Genomic DNA, 26,196 nt, shown 5'->3' on the forward strand with positions numbered 1-26,196 from the left:
TAACGATATTGTTAATTTATTTAGAGAATACTTATCTAATATAAACATAAAAAATGATATAACTTGCCCAAAAACTAATTTAAAACAAAATAATATCGGGACTATTGATAAAATTGAATTAAAACAGATAGATATGTTCAATGAACTTTGGAATAAAACAAAATAAAACAGCAATTGGTCCTGATGAAATTTCGCCATTCTTTTTAAAAGAGTGTGCATTCATACTCACTCCAGCTTTAACCTCTTTATTTAATAAGTCATTGTTATCAGGTATTTTTCCAGAACAATGAAAATCCTCATATATAACCCTGATTTTCAAAAAAGGTAACAGATGCTTAATAAACAATTATCGTCCTATATCTAAATTGTCAATAATACCTAAATTATTTTAAAAATTGGTAAATAATATTATTTCGCCTTTATCCAATAAATTATTATCAAATGAACAACACGTATTTAGGCAAAATAGATCAACAATAACAAATTTGTGCATATTTAAACACGCAATCTTTGATTCATTTGAAATTCAATCACAAACTGATGTCATATATACCAATATGGAAAAAGCCTTTGATAGGATTAATCATAAATTCATAAATTATTAATTAATAAACTTAAAATGTACGGATTTACTGAACCACTTCTTTCTTAGTTTTATTCTTTCATTTCTGGATGCACCCAAATCGTAAAATATAAAAATTATGTCTCTGAACAAATCCTCGTTACTTCCCGTACCCCAAGGAGACCATTTATCCCCAATATTATTTTGCCTTTTTATAAATGATATATCAGATGTAATTTCTTATTCTAAAATTATTATTTTTTTATTATTATTTATTATTAACTGAAGATACAAAAACATTCAAAAATATTAGCTGATTAACTATTACTATCTACTACTAATTACTTACTAACTATCTATTTAGACACTATTGAACTACCATTAGATTTAAATAATATGTATAAATAGTGGCAGCATTATGCTAAGTTCTTAAATTTAAAAAAAAATGTTTCTATATTACATTTTCTTTAAAAAGACACCCAATCCAGTTCAATTATTCGTTGGGTAATATAAATTTATTAAAAGTTTCGACAGTTCACGATCTTGAGGTAAAATTTGACTCCAAACTATCTTTAAAGGACCATATACTTTATATTAGAAATAAAACGTCGACAAAGCTAGGTTTTTTAAAACGAACATGTCGAAACTTTAGTGATGAATCTGACTTAATAATATTATACTTACTCACTAATCCGTTCACATTTTGATTATGCCCTCCTAATCTGGCATCCATATTTAGTAACACAAATCCAAGATTTGTACGTAATAATTTTATCAGATTTTTATGTTATCAATGTTATGTTTATAGAGCACTCCATTACTTTAGAGTTACTCCATTCTGATTATAATGCTGCAATCCGGTTTTTTAATATGCAGTAACTAGAACAACGATTGATTGAAATCAAATTAAAATTTTTATTCAAATTATTAAATAATACGATTGATTGTCCGGAATTACTGTAAAATATAAATTTTAAAATAAATTCAATAAACCACCGATCTGTAAATTTATTCCACATAAAACATTCAACTACAAACTATATATGCGAAATTCTCCATCCAATATTTTAATGTCCACAGGAAACTCTATAAAAACATTGATTTTTTTTTTGTAATTCTTTAAATACTTTTATGGTGAATGTTTTAAGAAATACATAACAAATTAGGTACTAGAAACAATATTAACATCTCGTTTTTATTTCATTGTATTTTTTATTATTTAAATTTAAATATTTTAATGTATGATATTAATACCTATTTGCTCTTTAAATTTTAAGTTATTTTTATTATTATTATAATTATTGTTATTAATATTATTGTTATACACGTAACTTATTTACTAATAATGAATATTTACAGTATAATATTATATACATAATATATAGAAGAAAAAAAACAGTAATTGGAATTTATTTCCGTAATAAAGAAATGTTATTATTATTATTAATACTATAGATGAATGAATTTTCACGTGATTTTTTTCGTATATTCTTGGCTATATTAGCAATTAATAATATTAAATATAAACAACTTTAAATTCCTCCACCTAAAGTGTGATCTGTTCCCTATAAATCACACGTAGTAAAACGTTATATTCATCGTCTGAAGCATGTGCTGTTCTTACCTGCACGTATACATATTTTTATTTTATCACATACCTATACATATTACGAACAGATCGATACATAATATTATATGGTAAATATGGTAAAATATTATCACCTTGCCTTGCCTTGTCACAATCGTTTTTTTCATCTAGCTAAAACGTCAAATGTGGTTCCATGCCATCATAGTCAGTCAAGTGTTAAGACTAAAGATAGTAATAATAATACTATTATTTTCGTTTTTACTCGTATAAGTTTGTATCATACGGCGGCGACCATGTTCATGATTCATGTTCTTTCAAGTGACTCGAAAATTTTGGACGTTATGCTATTGACGTTTGGTGAACGTAGAAAGTTGCCAGTTATAATACAGAGCGATTCACCACGTTTGCTCACCATTGTGTCCTTTAATAATACATTTATTCTTACTCATATACCAACTTATACATGTACGTAAAAAATCAATAAACTTTAATATTTAAAATTTTAAACTTTATCCAAAGACCAAATTTTAAAATATTATGTAATAATTCGGTTTCTATTAAACCATTTAAGAAAAATCCCACTGTAGTATACGTTTATTTTTAAAAATAAGAAATGACATTTTTTTTCACTGTTAATCGTTAAACAGATGACGATCAAATGAGATAACGATTCAAAATTTAGACGAATATTTTATGAAACATCAAGCTTTATTTATCAAGTATAATGCTATAAAATTCTTCTTTAATACATAAAATGTTAAAATATGTAATATTAAATATTTAAGTCTACTAAATAAATACTTGTTATGCACTGACAAATTTTGCAAAGTGTACAAATGTCGATATATTAAGATAAACTAAAATAACTTATCAGATTAATATAGGCCTCTTATTTTATAATTCTATTATTGTTGACTAATATCTTATAGAACATAAAGTTTAAGAGAGAGCTCAGAAACTACTAATTTAAAATTCGATTTATATACACACCAATTATGATTAAAAAATCAGCACCTTAAAAATTTACATTAAAATGGTAATTCTGATTTGAAATAAAGATGTTTGTATTACCACAGAAAACTTCTTAAATCACATAAAAAAAATCAAAGTATTTAAAAATATGAGCCATAAGGCAGTATGCTAATAAATTCAAAAAAAACCCTGAATTTTAATTAATTCATTATTTAATGAAAATATAGGGGTGAGCATTTTTTTTGAATCATCTTATTTGTTTTGTATAAAACCGACGATATTCATTTTCACTTTTCAATGACAAAACTTTAGCTGTCACGATTTCTTTAACATGTAAATAATGATCGGTGTGCTATCCAATACAATAATACACGAGTTTTGATTACTTGTTAAGTTCTGGCCCAAACGCGTAGAAATGATTAGGATTATTCAAAGGACTTGTAATGTAAATAACTGAATTAATAATATTATAGCTTAGTTTGAAAAGGAACTCCCAACTTTAGAGTTGATCCACCAACTACTGCTGCTCAAATTATATGAGTGTTGAACTATGTAAACACTAAAATACACAATGTAGGTATAAATATATAATATTGTATGCATCACATTATAGTTTTCTTTTAATAATCATATTAATTAAAACCTCACGCGTCAACGAGTACACTTATTACGCTGATTATTTAGGTTTAAGAACATCTATACAAAATATTATGTAACCTATTAAGTATTAAAATTGAATTCAAAGAGATACTTATATAAACAGTTTTATTTCCAGATGATGCAACTTCAGTTTTCCATTTAATAAATAAATTCTAGAAAAAATATATTTTCACATTCAAACATAAGGTCAAAATATATAGTGTATATTCGTTTATATTATATTTATATTTAATGATTCTCGCGATTGACATTATGTTCAATATACAGTTATTAGAAATTAATTTTTATGGGCAAAAGTATATAGTCCAGAATCCTTTGATCAAATATTAATTTGATGCAGAATAGGAAAATATATATTATTTTATATTGTGATATTGAAATTGGATTTCATGTTAAACCATTAAGTTAAAATGATGAGCGAAACATGTTTCAAGCTAAATTTTATTACATTTCTTGAAAATGTCTCTTTGGATGTAATTTGTCCTCACCGGCGATTGTAAACTGCGCCCAAAATACAGGTAAACACAAACTCACACATGTAAACTGCGCCCTGGTAAAATTACAGGTAAAATAATTAATTCGTTACTGCCATATATAATATGAATAATTAAAAAGAAAATATAATTTTAAAAAGAAAAATAATTACAAATGTTACAAATAATAACGTCATATTGTTATAAAATATTAGGAATTAAAAAAAATATAATTTTAAAAATTAAAATAATTCTAAATATTACAAACAATAACATATGGTGGATACATATTCATCAATTGGAATTTGACTACTATTTATATTTATTAAATAAATTGTCTGACTTTTTTTGTTTTATAGTTTTGGAATTTAAACGGTTCATTTATACCATTTAGTTTAATGTATATTTCTATTTTAATTTCTTTTAATTTTTCTATGTTCGGCCATCGTGACTTTACTGATTAAAATGAATACGATAGGTACTAACAGAACTATGCCGGAAGTAGTGATAACCATCAATTATCGTGTTACTGCAATGTAGATATTCAATAACGTGTTGCTATTTCTTGAAGAAAATAAAATGTCCGTGATATACTTGAAAAAGTACATAGAAAAACATAGAAACTTTAATAAGTTAATAAGTCGGGCGCAGTTTACACTACTCCTTTTTAACATAGATAAAATTGCGGGCGCAGTTTACACTATAACTTTTCAACATAGATAAAAATTCAGGCGCACTTTACAAAAAAAAAGGTCATTTGGGCGCAGTTTACGTATGCCCGTCCTCACATATTATGATAAGTAGGTAACTACTGTAAATATTGGTATTTAAAAAATTGTGAAAAACCGCATGTTGAATCAACTATCATAATAGCAAACATTATACTTATTCTATACAATTGCGTAAAGTATATTAAAATATAAATTATATTATTTATCTATAGCCATTATAAAATAATATCGGTATTTTTTTGTTAATTCTCGTTATGTCTATTGATGCAATTGAACACCTCTTTTATGGTGTGACTTGAAAATCGGATAGGCATCTCTGGCAAAACTCCATAATACAATCAAAATACATTAGTACGTATTATAATATAGGTACACCTAATTATATAATAATAAACGCATAGAGCGATATAGTAAAATATAAAAACAGAAGTAATTTTCAATGTACTAAGAATAAGCTAGACTAAATTCACACATGGACACCTTATAGAAAAGACAGACCCACCATTATATCCAACGTGCGACACAAACAACTCCAAAGCAAATCAGTGTGTACTGCCCAAACTCCAACGACACCGGAAATGAATTTATACGAAGCGATTGGTCCATTTTCAAACCCTCTCAACATAATATAATTTTAAAAAAATTGATATTAACAATGTTTTTTTAATGTAAAAATGTAAATATTTATGTAATCTAATTACCTTTGTTATAATAGTTGATACAGAAAATAAAATAAATAAAATAATAATAACAATGTGGAAACATAATATATTCGAAGTACCTATGCAAAGAACGTCACGTTATCTATATTATTATTACTCGTTTTACGTCTGCCGCGGTTCATTAGTGGTCGACGAGTCGATTATTCGTCTGTAAAACGTAATACGATTGCCGACGACCATTTTCGATTTATTTTGTGTATATTTTATAATATTGGAAGCTAATGGACATCATGCACGTACGCGTAGTCCCGAAGCGACGAAAACCTATTTTCAAACGGTAGAATGTGTAGGTTGATAATAATATTATACCTGTGTAATGTCCGCTCAGTGCAGATAGGTGGGACGCGAGTCCGCCCGGCTCGGTAGGATTTATTATTAAGATCTGGTAGCAACCCGAATATGGAACATATTTTAGTGGATGCGATCAATCGATGGTAATTATTAATTATATCGTAATGCATACTATAATCATCGATGTACCTATACATCACGCACGCATAATTAACATGTTTGACAGCTGGTCAAGCGGTCTCGGCGACACTTCCTATAGACGCAAAGGAAGTCGATGATAGATACGCTATTGACTGTAATATTACTAAAAATCAAAATATTATATTATGTCATGTTATATCCGTTGAGATAGCGTCGGGGTATTATCGCACGAGATTTTTATGACCAATATAAGGTGATTTCGACTACAAACTGAGAGTTTAACATGTATGAAAATGCATGACGTTCAAAACACATTTTCCAAAAAAAAATATTATGTATTCAAATAGATTTTTTTTTTATAATTTGCTATAGTTCAATTGTAATTCACTTATACTACTCCTTTACGAGTATAATACTCAAAAGTTTAGAGTAGAAATTATTATACTATTTTATGGTGTTAAGAATGTTAAGATGTGTAAAATATATTTCGAAATATAAAATAATATTTACCAGCGAGTGTGCGACTATGGGATAAATGTGTAATATAAATTAATATATAACATTACACTAGTCTAGTATACTCGTAATATAAACATAAAACTATAACAAAATGACATGTTTAATAATCATTATTATTTAATCAATATTTTGTAATTTAATATTGAGCCTATAGAGTACCATATAGTACTATTCCAATCTAAAACAAACAAAATATGTTGTGCGCCGAGACCATTTGTTGACTAAAACTTAAGTTGAAATGAAGTTCAAAACGTGTCTCGGCTTTCTTGTCCTCGACTTAAATATACACAACTTATAAGTAAATCATTATTCATGACTTACAAACGAAAATAAAAATTTATAAACGGAAATAGCCAAAGAAGTTTTTAATCTAATATGTATTTTAATTTTTAATCTAAATTGTTAACTTTTGATGTGTTGAATTTTCATAAATGGATTTCAACTGGTATATAAACAACTTGATACCTATAAAATATATATCTATAGAAAGTATTAAATTAAAATCTCGTCAATCATAATTTAAAATCTTACACAGTAGGTACCAGATAATTAGATTAGGAGTACCTACTACCTACATTAAGTTAACGTTTATAGATGAATCAGTATTACCATGCCATTTCTTATAAATTTTTATTTATTTGTAGAAATATATCATATTGGCTTTCTTTCGGTTATTGTTCTTGTGTGTATGTACTTTAAAAAAAATCATATTAATTGTGCTATGGCATAGTCATATAATATGTACATGGTTAGTTGAAACAAAAAAAATTTAAGTTACACATTTCTTTCCTATTCAATTTAAGTTTTAAATCAATAAAATTAAATTAACTTTTAACTTTAAACATAATTTCCATTATTTCCATACGTATTACCTTAACGCAATGAGCTTAAAAATTATTGAATTCGTCAAGCCTTAATAAATTGTTATCTTAGTGTTGGATCCTTTGCTAAACGTTACAACAAAGTTAATATCAATAATATACAGCACTCCATTATGCGAGTTGAGTTAAATCTACATTTTCCACAAACAAAAACAAGTTCATCTATCCATTGTGTTTAAACATATTTTGTTACATCTTAAATTAAGTAGGTAATAAAATCGTACAAAATATACACTGAATATGTTTTTTCGCGTTTATATTATTTTAATTGTTGACGGTTTTATGACGTGTATAACTGATTTAGTATGTCTTGAGAGTTATCCATTGTTAAAACTATGCAGAAAAATAATTATTATAAAGTGTTCTACAATGGTTTGGCAATTAAACTAAATTAATATTTTTTCGGTGTTTCCAGAATTTAGAAGAACTACAAAATTGTTTAACAAATCACAACAGAATGTAATTTTAAAATTAAATAGTTAGTTTTTCTTTTGCTATAAATCAACATTATACAAATAAAAAAAAAAAACGTCTTAAGTAATTATTATCCTTTTTGAGAAAAACTTTATACCAAAAGTTCATTATAAGATTTATTCTTCGTAAGTAATATGTTTAACGAATTTTAATTTTTAAAACTGAAACACCCGTTTTACTAGTACTATAGTACCCATTAAATATTTTGAAATTAATATTCGGCATAATTAGCACGTCATAACTGTTATTCTCGTTGTGAATGTGTTACATATTAATATAATATTTGATATTATTTCACAAAAGAAAACAATATGCATACAAATAAATATTAATATTAAGAAATGTTTAATGTCTAAATATTTTTGAATCGGATATATTTTTTTTTTATTATTATTATTATAATGTTTAAATAATATATTACATATTTTACTTTTTGTATTTTTCATACCTTCTTTATTTCTTTAATTTGGTGTCAATTTTATTTTTCAATATGTTTAATTTTTAGTTTCCAAACAAGCAAAAAGTTTATTGATTTTACAACAATGTAAGTTATTGATTTTTTTCTAGAAATATTTTTCACTAAGTAACAATAATAATATTACAAGGTATGTGAAGTCAAATTAAATTTGTAAAATGTGTTTTTTTGGTGCGTAGGTACTATAAAAATATGAAAACAAATTGTGTTATAATTTATAGATATACTAAACTTAACAATATATAATATTATACAGTTCATCACTGTTATGTTCGAATTTGTACAACATGAGTCTTGAAAATTATTGTTACTCTCGAATCATTAAAGAAGTTTTTCCCTCTCTGAAACATTGGTTGACCACCACAACTAAAAATCGTTTGAATATTTAGGTACCTGAACTATGAATACACTCAAAAATTATTTAACAATATACTGAAAGATCCATTTAAACATTTTTGTTTTTACAAAATTGTTGGTCTGTAAAAATAACAATTTTTTTTTTATGAACAAAAAAACATTTTTAGTTCATATACAAAAGAATAAAGATCACCTACTTTGATTTGTCAGTAAAAACATTAAAATACATCAAAATTATGTCAGTACTAACTTTTGTTTATAATTTAAGTATATCGGAATGAATATTCCTGGAATTATTTTAACTAGCCATTATAAAGCTACTATATAAAAATGATGATCGAACTAGTATCAATAACTATAAACCTATCTCAGTAATCAGTAACTTTGCCAAAATACTTGAAGAGATAATAAAAAGTAGGTTTATTGAATTTTTAGGAACAAAAAATAATATATTCTGTCTAGGAACCAGTATGGTTTCCGGCCAAAACTAACTAAAGAAAATGCACTACACAATACGATAAAATGTATTTGTGATAAACTGGACAAAGGTAAAAAAGTAAAACGAATTTTTTTGGATTTGGCTAAAACATTTGACACAGTGTACCATATGGAACTTATTAAGTTGGGAGTTTACCAATTGCGCTTAAAATTACCTTTTCATATACCAATTGCGCTCTAAACATTTAAGGGTCGATATACCAATTGCGCTCTAAAAATTTTAGGGTCGATAGACCAATTGCGCTCTAAAAATGTTAGGGTCGATAGACCAATTGCGCTCTATACATTTTTTACATGTATTATACAGTTTTACAAGGTTTATGCAGTTTAGTCAATGAAATCTAAAATAAAATAATATTAATAATAATCAGAGAATAGGTGGTTAAATCATAAAGTAATAAGATTTTGAGTTTATATGATGTTTACATGATATTTGTATTTTGCATGCTTTAATAATAATAATATTTTTTTTTTAATTATAATTTGAACATGGCATTACAATTTAGAATAATATAATTTGGTTAGTTTACAGAATAATATATTTGTTCAATAATACATTTTTTCACTACGAGGAAAGGAGAATATAATCATCATAAGTATAAAAGAACAATTGCCTACATTAAGATATATTAAAATAATTCATTTAGTCACCACGAGGTATAATAATAATATGCTAATTTAAAAAAATATATAATACAATTTTCGTACATCACTCAAATGCATACTTCCGTGATCAAAATATGTGCGTGATAATAATAATGTTTCATAAAATTCCCGATACTGGTATAAAATATATTAAAACCAGTCACTTTAGCTAGTAATCAATTGATCAATAAATATCAGGCAAATTTTAATACAAGCGCAATTGGTATATTGACCGTAAAATATAAGAAGCGCAATTGGTACACTGACCCAAAAATATATGCAGCGCAATTGGTACACTGACCCAAAAATATATGCAGCGCAATTGGTATATTGACCCTTAAATACAAATTTTGTTTTAGGCGCAATTGGTCCATAGCCATTAAGTTACCTACTATTATATGGTTTAAGATTTACCTAGTCAGTAGGAAACAAAAAGTCCAAATCGATAGTGTTACTGGCGATGACTTGTTAATTACTTATGGAGTACCACTAAGCAGCGTTTTGAGAATGAACCTGCCTGGTCATATTTTGTATATTAACAAACTTACATATCAACGGGCTAGTTGTAACGTGTAAGGTCGTGCAGTTTGGGTGACTGTGTACGTAACACATAATTTGGAAATGTAACAACAGGGAGAAATGCATTTCACTCTAAAAAACATTCTGATGGCGTGATGTGTCTATACATATAGCATCTAATAACTAACTATAGTTGGTTTTTATTTGCTACTGCAGAAGATTGCAAATGCAGTTATAGCCGCTAACGACGGTGCATTTTGCACAATAAGCGATGGGCGTACATATTATTCGTTTGTTTATTATTTTTTTAAACCACCGGTATTATTCGTATTGCATTCGTGCTAAAGTGTGTTTGCGTATATTATCTATGAAGAGCGTCCTCGAAATTTGATGATTATATGTTGCAGCCGCCACGTGACGCCTGAAACAATAAAATAATTTTGTCTCGCTCTCGTAAACGAAAATAACAATAAACACGCACCACTCTTCATAGCAGTGCCACCCAAACTGCGGTGTACTTATCTTATACATACGATATAAGTACTAAACATCCTATAGAATGCCTCGTCGCGTTTAGTATAAATATAAATGCATATTTTTTAATTTTTTTTTTTTATTAGTATCGTGTTTTTATGTATGTTTGACATAGTTGTTGATTTTAAATGTCAACTTGTCAACTCATTTCAAAGAACGAAATTGTATAGAATTTGTCATTTTATGAATGATTCGTTACTTAGAGGATATATTTTGTTTTCCTAGTTCTATAAATAAAATGATCATTACCTATTTATAGCGAAACCATTAAAACACCCTACAAGCGGTGTCTTTTCAAGTTGCAGGATTAGGAAGTACCTAAAATCATTAACAATCTTCATTGGCCATCGATTTTAACTTATTTAATTATTCAACAATTATTAATATTGATTACTAATATCACAAAACCCTTACAACGTTATATTATTATCATACTCAGAAATTAGCTGAGCTACTCGTGAGTATCTTCCAGTATAACAAGTAGTAGGTGCAGTAGGTACACAATATATGCATAATAGGTGTAATGCCTTTTGTTCTAATCAATATTGTATGTATATGCATAATATATGGCTTATAAATAACGCTTCCGCTACAAATAAAGTTTTTCAAGATTTATTATTAATAATGACAATTAATAAAATTGTATTAAATTGTTTTTGGAAAATTTCCAAACAGTTAATTTGTAAATCTAAATTTTTAGAAAAATGTCGATGATAAAAACGTTTATATAAGTTAAGAATCTAGTTTTTGAATGTTTTTTTAAACAGCAATATTATTTTGAACATAACTAGTTCGAAACGTAATCACTTTTTTCAAAATATACTTTTTGACATAAGTAAATATTAGATTATTTACTATGTATCCATACAAAGTTTGATGCTGTATTGAGAATAATTATATTCACCATAATATTCAGGCAATGAAAAAATAAAAATAAATGTTATCGTTCAAAAATTGAAAAAAAAAACTTAAAAATTGACAATTATAGAAATATTGTTTTCGAAATTTAGTATTTTACTTGATGATGAATATTAATTAGTGTTAATATAATCACCCTGTACATTGGATGTCTGGTGATGTTTCCGGATTTATTTAGGAGAGAAAATAAGTAGGTTGGTTTCACGACCCGTTCAGAATCTCATACCACGTCAATGATAATATGGTATGATAATAATTTAAAAATATAATCTGTTGTATTGTATATTTTTTATTGACTCGTATGTGCATTATTCGAACTTCGCTACAATTCATTCAGTGTGCACTCGGTCTATCGATTAAACGTATTATATTATTATTACGGTATTGTTGTATACCTACCTATAAAATACCTATATAATAATACTACCTATAGTTGTATTAGATGCGCTGCGTTGCCGGAGACAAATGAAACCGAAATGAGCAATCCACCTGCGGCGGAATTTAATAAGTAATAAGTAAGCAATATTTTTTATTTTTTATGTGTAAGCAGTGTAAAGGTGTAACCAATATTGCAAGCTGAGATAAAATAATGTGCTGATATAGTTTTGATATTATTAACAGGGGGCGCAATACAGGGTGATTCTTTTATCAAACAACACTCATTATTTCAAAAACTATTGAATTTTTTCAAATTTTTTTTTTTCAAAATTTTGGAACCATCTTGTTCTAGAACTATATATTTTTTTAATATTTTCACCCTTATATTTATCAGGTTAACCATTATCAACTTTTGATTTTCAAATGACAACCTATACTTAAAATTTGATAAACTAAAAAGGCTAATTTTTCAATGAATTTTCACGTTTAAATTTTCATTTTTCGTCAATTAGTTTACAAGATATAGCCTCCCAAAGTTGGGTGGTTTTGGGTGGTGTTTGTGTGTTATAGGTGTATGTTAGGTGGTATTTACACACAAACACCATATAAGTGTTGTTTGATAAAAGAATGATCCTGTATACCACCCCCCCCAAAAAAAAAAAAAAAAACTGATTCAAAGCATATTATCGAAACCTTTCTGGAATCATCATAATATGTCTTCTATATTTGAATATTTTAATACTCTTATGACCCCGTTTGAGTTAAATAATATGTGCACACAATTTTGTGGCGATTGATCAAAAAAATAATATAAGTATTACCCGACTATCTGTTATCATAATATCGTTTCCATTTTGCTTCAGTTTAAATATTCTCAACTGTTTTTGACAAATTCGGTCGATTGTCTTTGTAGTATATTAGTATATAGAATTATTCGTCAAGGTCACCCCAATTTTTCCTTTTAGTAATGAATTTATTCAAATTCTGGTTATTTAAATATACTTCAATGCATTTTTTATAAACTGTCGGAATTGTTTGTTGGTATTACTTAAATATAGTGTCCAGTAGGGATATACATTTCTTTTTTCCAAACAAAGGTAAAATATATATGTAATATTGTATAAGTATAGTATTTATTACACATTGACCATATTTAGAAACTACAAATCATAAATGTCAATAGATTAATATTAATTACTAACATTTTAAATGAACCTATTATAATACACACGCAATTATAAATAATTCGAAAATTCGCTAAGTCATATTTACAGTAAAAAAAAGGGTTCTCATTTAAAAAAATAGGAGATATTTATACAATTTTTTAATAAAACATAATTTTTCACTCCAAGTTATAAGGTAAAGATTTTTTAAAAATGGAATGATGTAAATGTGTTCAAAAACTACTGCAAATATAACTAGAGCCTCGCATAAACGGATCACCCTGTATAGACATGAAAAACATATAATATTTATACACAATATTATGTATAATATATATATATTATAATGCACACGGCGTTATTATTGTTATTACGTAGTGACGTGCAGACGATCAGCGCTGCTGCAGAGCTCTGGAAAAATATTCATTCCCTCCCTCATCCTCGCGGTCATCACCGACAGATCAAAATCAGTAATCGTTTTATCGACACATGCACGAGCACACATATGTATGTAGGAAAATGAAAAATGCCGTCTGAAGATCGACAAAAAAATAATAATATGTACATATATATGTATTTACAACACAGTCGATTTTATATATACGCATACACACACACTCATATAATGTATATATTATGAATAAAACGGTCGTAAATTATATTTTATAGACGTGTACACATCATGTGTACAAAATATATACGAAAGGAAGAAAATAATGATTTCGATACAAGAAAATAATATAATATAATATGTACATGATTTTATAATACATATAGTATGTGTGTGAGTATTATTTTTAAGTACGACCAGATAACGTTCCAAACAAGAACGTTTAATAATAATATCGCTGTACCTATACACCCAATCAAGTGTTTATGTGTGAATGTGTGTGAGTGCGTGTGTGTGCGTATTATATGTAGAGAGAGGTCTGCGTCGAACCATTTTTTTCCCATTTAAAAAACTAAAACGTATAATTATCCCCCCGCCGCCGTCGCCATCGCCTGCGAGCGGTCGTCGTGTACAATATATACATTTTAATATATACATATATTTAGTATATTTATGTGTGTGTGTGTGTGTGTGTATAACATGTAAAACGCGTATATATTGTAATATAAAAACCCAAGGAAACGACGACGACGACGACGACGACGACGACTTGGACTGTATCTTATGTATAATATATTGATTGATTAGAAATGCATGGCGAGACTTAAATATTTATGTTCAACGGACGGAAGAGGAGCGGCGACTATAATCCACGTCTCTATAGATGTATACGGTTTAGAATAGGTTCAAAAAATATGATTATGTATTATTTGACATTGAACCCACTCCGACACTGCCATATTGTATTATATACGTCTTAATGTGATGAAAATACATATCATTATCATTAGGTGAATTGTATTCAATAATTAAAGATACATCATACAAATGGATACGACATGAACTTTTTTTATCGTGACAATATGTTATTATCAAAAGTTAGGATTTCTGGTATTGTTAGACTATTTATTCGAATTTTCAAACACATTCAAGAGGGAGGGGGAGTAAAAATATAAAGATTAAAAACAAAGACCCATATAGAGAATAATTCCCAAAAGTGCACAACCTTATTTTTTTGTAATTTTTAAATAAAGTTGAAGACGATATTTTAAAACTCTTAAGAAATTTTTTAGTAATCAATGAGTGTCTTGAAGCGATGCAAACATCTGTTTATCAAACAAAAATTGTTTCAGTGTAGTTTAACTAAGAGATAGATTTTTTTTTTAATTATGCATAAAAATCAAAATTTGAACGAATAGTATTCGAATATCATTGTGCATATACTGTGGATAATAATTGATAATAATAATGATAATGGGTTTTAAAGATATGGCTGCTATGCGGTTATTTGAAAATTGTAGTAATTAATATTAATCCATTAACATTTGTAGCTCGTAAAAATTGTCAGAGTATTGTCTAGTATAAATACTAGATTCAAAATTAAGTCAACTTTATATTTTTAGAATTTTAATATTAAAATTATCGTTATAATTTCTATTGAGGCAAATAAAAAAAAAAATCATCTACCAAACAGTGTGTACCTAGTATAAATGATCTGTGATTGAAACCAGAACTTTGTATCGCCACAAGACTCCTTAAGTGAGACTGGAAATCTCAATAATTTGAAAATACCACGGTCTTTAAGTAAATTTAAAAAAACATGAAATAAGAATTTGAAGAATTTCATTATTGGAGGAAAAAATGGAGGTGAGCATGCTCGGTGAATCACTCTGCACATTCATAGTTCATACGTCATACTACATCGTATTCTATATAGGTACTGTCGACTCTCGATAATTCGAAGTTGACGGGACTGTTGAAAAACTTACTTCGAATTACCGAGAGTTCGAATTGTTGAGTAGTTTGAAATAACGACAGCGCAAAACAAAATTCGAATTACGAAGTTTTGGAAAAAATCATTTTTTTAGTATTGTACATAAGTATAATTATTAATTATTTCAGCAAATTAGGTGGTACATATTAGAGTTATATATTGTTTTTAAATTTTAAATTAAACTATATAATACTTATACCTACTGTGTAAATTAAATTATGATTTAAAAAAATTATTATTTTTTGAAGAAATCTGTAATGGTCTTCCGCTTCGTCGAATTTAATTTCAATTTTTTCATAACTGTTTACATTTTATGAATATACTTCGAATTACCTAGCGTTGAACGGATGATACTTCGAATTGTCACGTAGTAGTGGTCAGTTTTCTTAAAATTTAATTTCGAATTGCCGAGTGTACTTGAATGCATCGTTTTTATTCGAATTATCGCGTGATTTCCAAAAGGCCGATCTTTTACTTCGAATTACTGAAGGTTAGGTTAAAAACTATTGAACGTTTGAATTATCGAGAGTCGAGAGTATAGTTTGAATGTTTTGTCCGTTGAAAAACATTGACTATAAGTCGTCGAAGATATTGTTGAAAATTCACATCCTATTCGACGAGAGGTAATAAAAAAATTACATAACATAGATACAATTGTATAATGCAAATAGAGGAGCTCAAGAGCACCAACTATAGTATTATTGTTTTTTATTATTATTATTATTATTATTATTATTATTATTATTATTATTATAGACAGGTGTTACGATGATACGTTTAAGGTTATTACGGTGAATGGCGGTATAATGGCTTACTATTTATTTTTGGCTTCGGACTGTCTTGCATGTTAATGCATATCTATATGCATAACGATCGATAAAAAAAATTCGTATTTATTCACAATACTTGTCTTATTTTTATCTCCGCGAGACGTACCTACATGGAAATATATGACGTATAGGTGTGGTTTGTTCTCGAAAACGGCAGTGGGGCGACGGTCGTCTATTTAAAAAATAAACAACGAGTTATTGGCCCCGGCAGGTCTCTGCCTACCTTATGTTGTTCTCCGCGACTGCGGCTTGAACACAATATTATAATAATAATTTGGATAAAGGTAATAATGACGATAATAAAAATAATAATAATAATATAAGACCCGAAACAGATATTATTATATACATATAAACGTGCTCATATATATATATATATTATACAATAAAGTGTGTATACATTGTATTTGTGTGCACGCGCGCCTATATGTATTTTAAGCCTCCGGATATTATTATCCGTCAATAATATTATTATTTGGAGAATGGACTACACTAAATAATAATAAAAAAATAAATAAATTACCGCGACGTAATGTCCAATAATATTGCTTTTATTTTATTTTTTAATTATACATAATGGCAGCAACCGTCATCGACTCAGTGCTGCAGCAGAGTCACGGAGATGGCCATTTCTGATAATAATATCAGACTGGTATGCAGTTGAACATTTTATAAAAAATATTATGTACGCACGAGACGGTATCGTGTTTATATAATACTCACATTATAATGTAATAACATTGATATTATGAGTACGAGAGTACGACGTTGTGTGAAAAAGACTTATTATTTGTCATAAGCAGCCTAATATATAGGTAGGTGATATATCGGTTGGTATGTATATACCACGGCTGCGTCATAAGTGCTCAGGACTTGTGCTCTCGCCGTCGTGCTTACAGTGCTCGAATTGTAGGGGGGAAGGGTTCTATAGTTAAAAAAAAAAAATTTTTACCTGTTTCTAATTATTATATTATATACTAAAATATGTAAATATTAGCAAATTTAATTTTTATTTTTTTTGCATCATCTTTCTATATTTTACTTCCAATTTATGTTGCACTGTTGACAGTCACACCTGAACACTGTCGACTTACCTGGACGCTCTAGAATATTGTAAACAGGTTGTTAAAATAGGTATAAATATATTATAGGAGTCTTGACTATAGGAACAGCAAAGAAAAACACCTCACTTTCATATACGTATTGTGCACATTTAATGAATTTTTGGCGAACAAGTTTCATTAAATTACATAAATATATTCGCTTAAAAGTAGAAATTATTGTTAATTAATGTTTTTTTTTTTTTAAATTTTAAAATTTTTATTTTAAATGTACACACACACATCGGGCGATATATCTCAATTGTAGTTAAATAAATAATATAGCCTAGTCGTTGATAATATAATATAATAATATTATAGAACTATTTAATTGTATATGTAATATATTTTATAATAATAATTTACAGAAAAAAAGAAATACATAATAATAATATATAATATACTGCATTATTGTATATAAATATATATATATATATATATTATATTATACTGGCTAAGTCGTTATTAGTATATTTTATTGATTTTTTTTTAAATTTAAATTTTTTCATCTTTGGTTTTATCTACAACCATATTACACGTAATAATATGTATATACATAATATTATAAAATAATATATTATGTATATAAATTATTTAATATTATAAAAAGTAAGTATTAAATTAATAAAATTACGCCGATACACAATATATATATATATATATATATATATATATATATATATATATATATATATATATTCAAATTATTAAACTTCTATACAAAATGCAAAAACACGAGTGGATGTTTGTCTTTTGACATTATACAATACATAATATTATATATATATATACATATATTATGTTTTATATATATTGACAGTACTATAACTTTAAATATCTATACAGAATAATTAGGCGGTACGTAATACATTATAAATATACACATTATTATCATGACGTATGGTCACGAAAAAAATTATTTTTATAATAATTAAACAAAAGAAAAAAAATCATATGATGCCAAAAGAAGGAACTACTTATAATAATATATTTATACATTTTTTGGACGTATAACCGTGTTATGATGTAATAATATTTTTTTCTCCTTTTTCATTTTTTCGGGTGGGGAGACACGAAACATTCATATTAATTAAAGTTAATATTATGTATAATTTGTTTGCCAAACGACACATCACGCTTGATTCGTAGACTTTATACAGTATTTATAATTACAATGGGTTTTTTTAAATTTTTTTTTCTAAAAATCAGTCGGTAAATTTTAATTAGTTATAATAACATGAAATCATTAAATAATATTAATATTTCATTGCATATAATGCACAGAAATCGTGTACAGACCGCATCAGCAACCAAGTCTCTTGCGTAGTTTGTACAACGCGTTACATATAATATTATCTTAATAATATATAATACAATACCTATGTAATTTTCACGTCATGATTTTTGAGATCGCATGATATTACAAACACTATTTTCGTATCGGCAATGGTACCTAAATAATACGTTTGTTGTTTGTCGCGAAACACTATATAACGATACATCTAAATAATATTTTAATAGTTAATATTACTATAATAATAATAATATATAATACATACATGTATATGCGATACGTTTTAACTGCACGCGTAAAAGCCCATAATAAAGTCACATACGTAAATACTTACAAAAAAAAAACGGAAAAAATACAGACATACGTAATAATAATATTATTATATATAATATAATATGTAGGTATGATTATATAATATAATATATGATACAAAACGAGAAAATCTTCACTAATATTGTATAATAAGTACAATTCAAATTTTATTTAACATTTTTAAGCTACGTCCCACAATTCTATTATGTTGCCGTGCTGAACAAAACGGAATTATTGAAAAATTTTGCCCTGTTGTCTGAAAAAAAAAAAAAAAAAATAGTATAAATCCATCATTGGTATTAATGCATAATATAACGTTGTTATATTGTGTTACTGTGTTCACTTCGAATTAAGATCGAAGTCGACGCGATGGCATTACATAATATTATTATGATTATACGCGCGCGCCGTACGAAGGAAATTCCCTACGATATTGCCCACCCACCCACACTCACACATCATGCACACCACACAACGAAGCCTGTGCGTGCGTGTGTGTGTGTACGCGCGAGTGTATATTATATATTTTAATATGGTACGACTCGATTGCTGTCGGAAACAGAAGGAAACTCGCCTTTCTCCGGGGTCGCGCGGCGGCGGCGTTTCCCCGGAGCTTTATGATTGATTGTTTTCCGAGCAAAATATTGTATAGTTGCTCGACACACGACTGCAGAGTATAGAATATATATATACATTACACATATACACGCGGTTTACGAGAACGGCGCAGAAAGGGTGGCGATCGCGGCCCGTCTTCGATGGTGGCGATGGAGGTGGGGGTGAAGGGACAGTCATGGAAAATTGATATTCAACACGCCGCCGCCACTGCCACCACCACCACCGTAGCCGACGCGTGTACCGACGTTATTAAAACGACGGCGGCGGATATCGTCGTCGTCGTCGTCGTCCAACTTTCATTATTATTATAAAATATTAGAAAAACTGATAGAGTGCCGGGTGGTTTGTGAGGAAGAAACGAAAACGGAAAGTTTCGAAATTAGAAAACAACAACATTATTATTATTGTGCTTATAATATGATGGTATACTCCGTATGACCAATTTAGCTGGATGCCGAAGGGTGCGCTCTGATGCTGTGCACTTCACACTTCCGGCAATTAAAAACCAAAGAGATTATTTTAAATCGATAGGTTCATAGGTGAATATTAATATACATTTTTGAAAAAACGCGTCTTTTCTAAATTCGTTTCATTCGCAGACCCCGTCAATTTATTTCGTTACATTATTTTGTAATATATTTATACACTGCAGTCGGATGTCACGTCGAACGTAACGTCGTAAAATATCATCGTTTGTAGTAAAAATATCCAAAACATACCTGGAACGGGTGATTTGATATCTCTGTCCGAATGTTGACTCTGTTGCTGATTCTGTTGGGCAGACTGTTGCTGCCTTGCTTTCCGTTCTAAATCGAGCTCCTGCGCAAACGATTCTGCGAATAATAATAATGATAAAAATAAAAATAAATGTTAAAAATATTCTCGTTGTGTTCTATATTATGTATATTATTTTCCCTTTATTGCTGCGTGTGCGTGAGGCGGCAAAGGGCTGTTGTTGGCTAATCGAATAGCCACGTGAGGCAAATGTCATTGTCGGCGGCGGCGGCAAAAAGGGCGATCGGTGGTGGGCGGTGAACGGATATGGGCTGAGGGGCGCGAGAAGTGCTTATGCACAATATATATACGAGCAAGGAGAGAGGCGCCTCCGGGCGTATCGTCTTATGCAAAACGCATCTATGCATTTATAATACGTTTCATAATGCGAATTTGCCCGGAAAACGTTTATAATAATATATACGCCACTCTCATAAATCGGCTCTTCCTTGGCGAGATCCCGTCGCCCTCACTCTCCCCGGAGGTCTTTTTTTTCCTCCCCCTGTCTATGCGACGGTCCCATTAACCCGCGTGTGTAAAATATAATATAGTGATAGTATAATATGCTGTGCTGCAGCATACATATACATATATATATATATAGTACGGTGCGTTTATTATTGTTATTGCCTTTTACTGTGCCGAGTTCTTCAACGCAGCGCATATTATTATGCATATATGTAATACGCACGAGCAAATGCGCAATCAAAACCACCCCGGGGTGGAAAGCGTTATTCGAGGTATATATATAGTATCTATATCTATAGTATCAGTCGTGAATTATATTATTGCCTGGAATCATCCGAAATCGAGCTGCACGAAGAACTGCAGTGAAAACACCATCGCATACCATCGCGTAATAATAATATAGTGTAATACATACAATAATAATAGCAACTTTTGTGTATAGTGTTCTAACGGGACGTCACCAAGGGGGAGGAGGAAAACCTCTCTGATCATAATGTCGCTGTCGTCTGCGCGTCCGCCGATCGCCCGCGCCACTAATTATTATTACTTGTACGATTTTGTACAGAACCGCGATTGCGGTATATAATATAACGGTCGCGTTAATTACAAGTGTACGTTATAGATTTAGATGTATATATTATATAGGTAGAGGTACACACACGTGGGTGAGGTATGGCCCTGCAGATATCAATGCACCGTTAACACACGTGAATATTATATATATATCATATAGTATAGTAATCTGAGCTTAATAAATGCGAGCAGAGAGGGTGATGATGGTTACTGCACACACGAACATTCGTCAAATTAGAGAAACCGACCGTCGAACGAGTATACAACCGGAAAATTAATATCTCGGCGGCTACAGTATAATCCCATTTCGTTGACTTGTAATTACGCTCGCGCCCTGAAATGTTTGTGTGTGTGTGTGTGTGTGTATACATATATATAGAAAGACAGAGCTGAGATACACATCATCCTGCTTATTATTATTATTATTATTATTTCCACCGCGGTCAACCGGATCATTTTACCTATATATAATATTATATATACATTATAATAGCTCGGAGGCGGGTAAATAATAAAGGGTTCGCCGTTAGTCTTATACGAGTTGGTGGTGGTGGTGGTATAGTATTGGCTTCGGAAAACTTGAAAACAAAGAAAACCATCCCCCGGACGCCAGACGGACGTCGTAATATTACGAGTGGGCAGCGCGGCGGCGGGCACATCCTCCCAAGTTTTCGCTTTAATTATGGATCACCACCATACCACATGTACATTATATATGCATGCACATACAATCTGCGTTGTTTTAAGAAAGTTTGACGGACAAAGGTCGTCGTCGCGTGCTTTTCTCTTGCATATATATATATATACTCGCGATTCTATACATATTAATATTAAATACTCGCCGCGCGGTACCGCCGGATGTTAATCCGCTTAGATAATAAGCGAAAGGGTTAGTATGTTCTTATATATATATATGTGCGTAGTGGTTGAGTATTCTATTTTCTTACATATACGTATAAGTCGGCGAGGCACCTCAACCCGAAATTTTACCACCGTCTTCCCGGTGGCGTATATACACGGCGCTGCTGCAACTTTGCCATGGAGCTATATCCACGTGGCGTTTTCACAATACCAACTTGTTTTACGTCTCTACGCCACTGTCAGCTCACCTCTCACCACACACACACACATATATAATATATATATATATTTATACGTTTTTTTCACCCGTCACGAATTTTCCGGCTCGCGCGATTAACCGTAGATTTGCATATTATACGCGTCGTACAGACCTATATATATATATATGTATGTATATTCGCCGTTTCTGACTCCTATTTGTATTATTTTGCGCGCGTCAGGCGATATACGCGTGTAGGTATATTGTTATGCGTATATGAAACGAACAAAACAAAAAAAAATAAAAACGACGACGACAGCGAAAAACACACTCGAAAATATAAGGGGTTCAACCGCGTAATCCGACATTCGGCAAACACGCCACCATCGCCGTGTGTTTTAACGCAGCGGCAACGAGAATTTGAATGAAAATAAAACTTGTTACGCGGCACTCGAAAACGTGGACCTCGGGGTTGGTGGTGGGTCGTCGGGGAAAAGGTTAGATGGGTGGCGAAAGAGAAAAGAGAGAAAACAGGGACGACGAGAAAAAGGGTGCATTTGAATATCCAATAATAAAAAATAAACGTTTCCGAAGATGGATATTTTTTTCGAAATTACTTTCATTTTTTTCCCCGCTCCCGAACGAACGGTTTCCAATTTTGAAACGTACATATACATTGTATATTATTATATTATCTATTTGAGAATAGAATATAACAGTCGCGCCTTGTTTTCCCATCCCGCCGTAACCGTAACACTGCAGCGCAATAGTTTACTTAAAACAACTTCGCTATACCTACAGCTTTATGTATATATATATATATATATATATATATATATATATATATATATATAATATAATATATATATTATTATATGTAAAGAACATACATTCATACTAATATATAATGTACTCATGCTAGCAGCACTATACATACATATGTCTACACATATATACGATACACAAATGTATATAACACCCAACCTAACCGGCCAAATAAAGATGACCCCTTTTTGTTACTCTTTTTTCCTTGTTTTTTTTTGTTTTATGTGTGTTCTTTTTTATACATCGTGTACACACGACCGGCGCACAATTTTTTTTTAACAACCAAATAATGGGGTTTGTGTTCCACCAGGTACATGATGATAAATCGTCGCGTTCATCGGACAGCTTAAATCCGAACGCGGGAGCGATATATTCTACCGGGCGTTAACGAATCGAAAAAAATTGCAAATACAACGCGTGTATTATATACGCAGCATTTGCCGCGTACGTGGAAAAAATTAAATCCGCAAATTAAAAACACACGGTCCAATAACTAATTCAATTATACTTTAATGAGCTTTTGGAAAAAATATATTAATATATATATATTATATAAATGCAACGAAAAAAAAATACCAGATACTGTCGAAAAACTACGCGCGTCCATGTACAAAATATGATGTAGAGCATTATATATACCAAATAGGTACCTACATATATAATAAAAATAATATATATATATTATATGTATATAGACTCGCATACCCCCTCCAGTCCCACCATCGAAGCACTGAGCGTTAAGATATATCTTGTGTGGGAACTGCAACACTGTCCGGCGCAATTGACCGGTTAATAGTTTTTTCCCATCGGCGAGGTACACACTCACACACACACACACACATTCGAAATCGATTATAATACAAAAATATAATAATAATAATAATATTCCATATATCGTGCGCACGATTCGTTTGACGCGAGTTTTTCGACAATAACGCACACGCATCGCGAGCATGATGTGTGTGTGAGTGGACAATAAAGCGCTCAACGATTGCCATCAGCAGTCGACATGTACATATCGATATATTATTATTATTATTATTATTATTATTTTTATTATAGTTATCGTCGGGGCCGTAACGATTGTCCACCTGGAAAATTCACTATGATAATAGTATATTGCGTGTCGAATTTCCGTCAATTTTCTTCGACACTACTATTTGGTACCTATATATAATATATATATATATTATGGTCAATAACGCAACTCACAAGCACACGTCAAACATTTATAAATTATTATTATTATTATTATTATTATTATTATTATTACACACTGGTATAGAATTCTATCAATGCGCATAGTCGTCCAAGTCGCCGTCGTCCTATAGTCGTCGTCGTGTTATATTTTATCATTATTCGCTGTTGTTGTTGCTGTTATTATTATTATATTTATACGCAATCTGAAGCAGATTTAAATTCGTAACGCGTGTAACTGTAAAACGATCGTCGTCCGAACACCGAAAACGCGCGTTTGTACACACACATAATATTATTATTATAATACCCACAAAGGTAGGTACAATACGCATATAATATTATTTATTGACGCATAATGCGTATTATTATAACTATTATTCCAATCGCGCAGACCAGATTTCACACGAACACATACGTATGTCTGCAAGACAATAATAATAATAATAATAATAATAACATGCTACCGCGGATCGAAGTCTTTTAAGTTATTTTTTTCGTCATATTCCGAATATATACCTAGGTAGTATAAAGTACCTATACCTATATAATAATATATTAGCACACATTCTCGAATATACTTCCGAGAGGTTTGAAAAAACTTAGCAGTACCTACTCTCGATTTTTTGATTTTTCATTTTTTAATAATTCCAATTTCGCGTAGGTTTTTCCGAGTAAACTATTACATACCGAAGGGTTATAGGATTAATACACCGGAAGTATGTTTTTATTGATGTAATCATATTATATTTTGTGTTCCGTCCGTGCGAGTACCTACGACGACGAGGAATTCAAGCGATTCTAAGCTTCCACAATATATAAAAACGATTTAAGAAAACTACGATTGAAAAATTACAACGTATAACATCGCTGAAGGTTAGAATTATACGGTTCACTAGAAATGTTTAGGTTTTTATGTCGCTCATGCAACGATGTAACAACGACGCACTGCAAATCGCGTTGCCTCGAATCTTGAAATATATATTATAATATAAATTCAAGTGAAAAGATATTATAAAAACAAAAGACAGCATCACGTATTATTATTATTATTGTTATTATTATCATAATTTCATCTACTCAACAGTGTTCGAAATTGGATTTTCATGCGCGCTCTACCACGTCGTTTCAATATAATTTTCATTAGGAAATGGCTTTGTGTGTTGCGTGTAAGTACACTGCTACAGCAGAATAAATCTCGTTTTTCCATACACCGCGTTTTGCGCAGCAGCAGCCAGCAGAAGTAACAGCAACAGAAGC

General features: G+C 29.8%; 1 protein-coding gene across 3 annotated transcripts in view; it reads right to left on the bottom strand.

Annotated features, from left to right (window-relative positions):
* Positions 1-17,905: 17,905 nt before the first annotated feature.
* Positions 17,906-26,196, bottom strand: part of dac (dachshund family transcription factor) — a 139,055-nt gene continuing 130,764 nt past the window's right edge. For 2 of the 3 annotated variants that reach the window (XM_089222353.1, XM_015524155.2), the window contains 2 exons: positions 20,759-20,872; positions 17,906-19,677 (listed from right to left, as the gene is read on the bottom strand). In XM_089222353.1, coding sequence (XP_089078479.1) covers positions 19,625-19,677; positions 20,759-20,872 — 167 coding nt within the window. In that variant the 3' untranslated portion in view covers positions 17,906-19,624. The remainder of the gene's footprint in view (positions 19,678-20,758; positions 20,873-26,196) is intronic. The other variant, XM_015524156.2, reaches the window with a different exon arrangement.

This window comes from Diuraphis noxia, unplaced genomic scaffold (assembly GCF_037042655.1).
Source record: "Diuraphis noxia isolate RWA-SAM2 unplaced genomic scaffold, SU_Dnox_SAM2 contig0003, whole genome shotgun sequence".
In the NCBI taxonomy this organism is placed as follows: Eukaryota; Metazoa; Arthropoda; class Insecta; order Hemiptera; family Aphididae; genus Diuraphis; species Diuraphis noxia.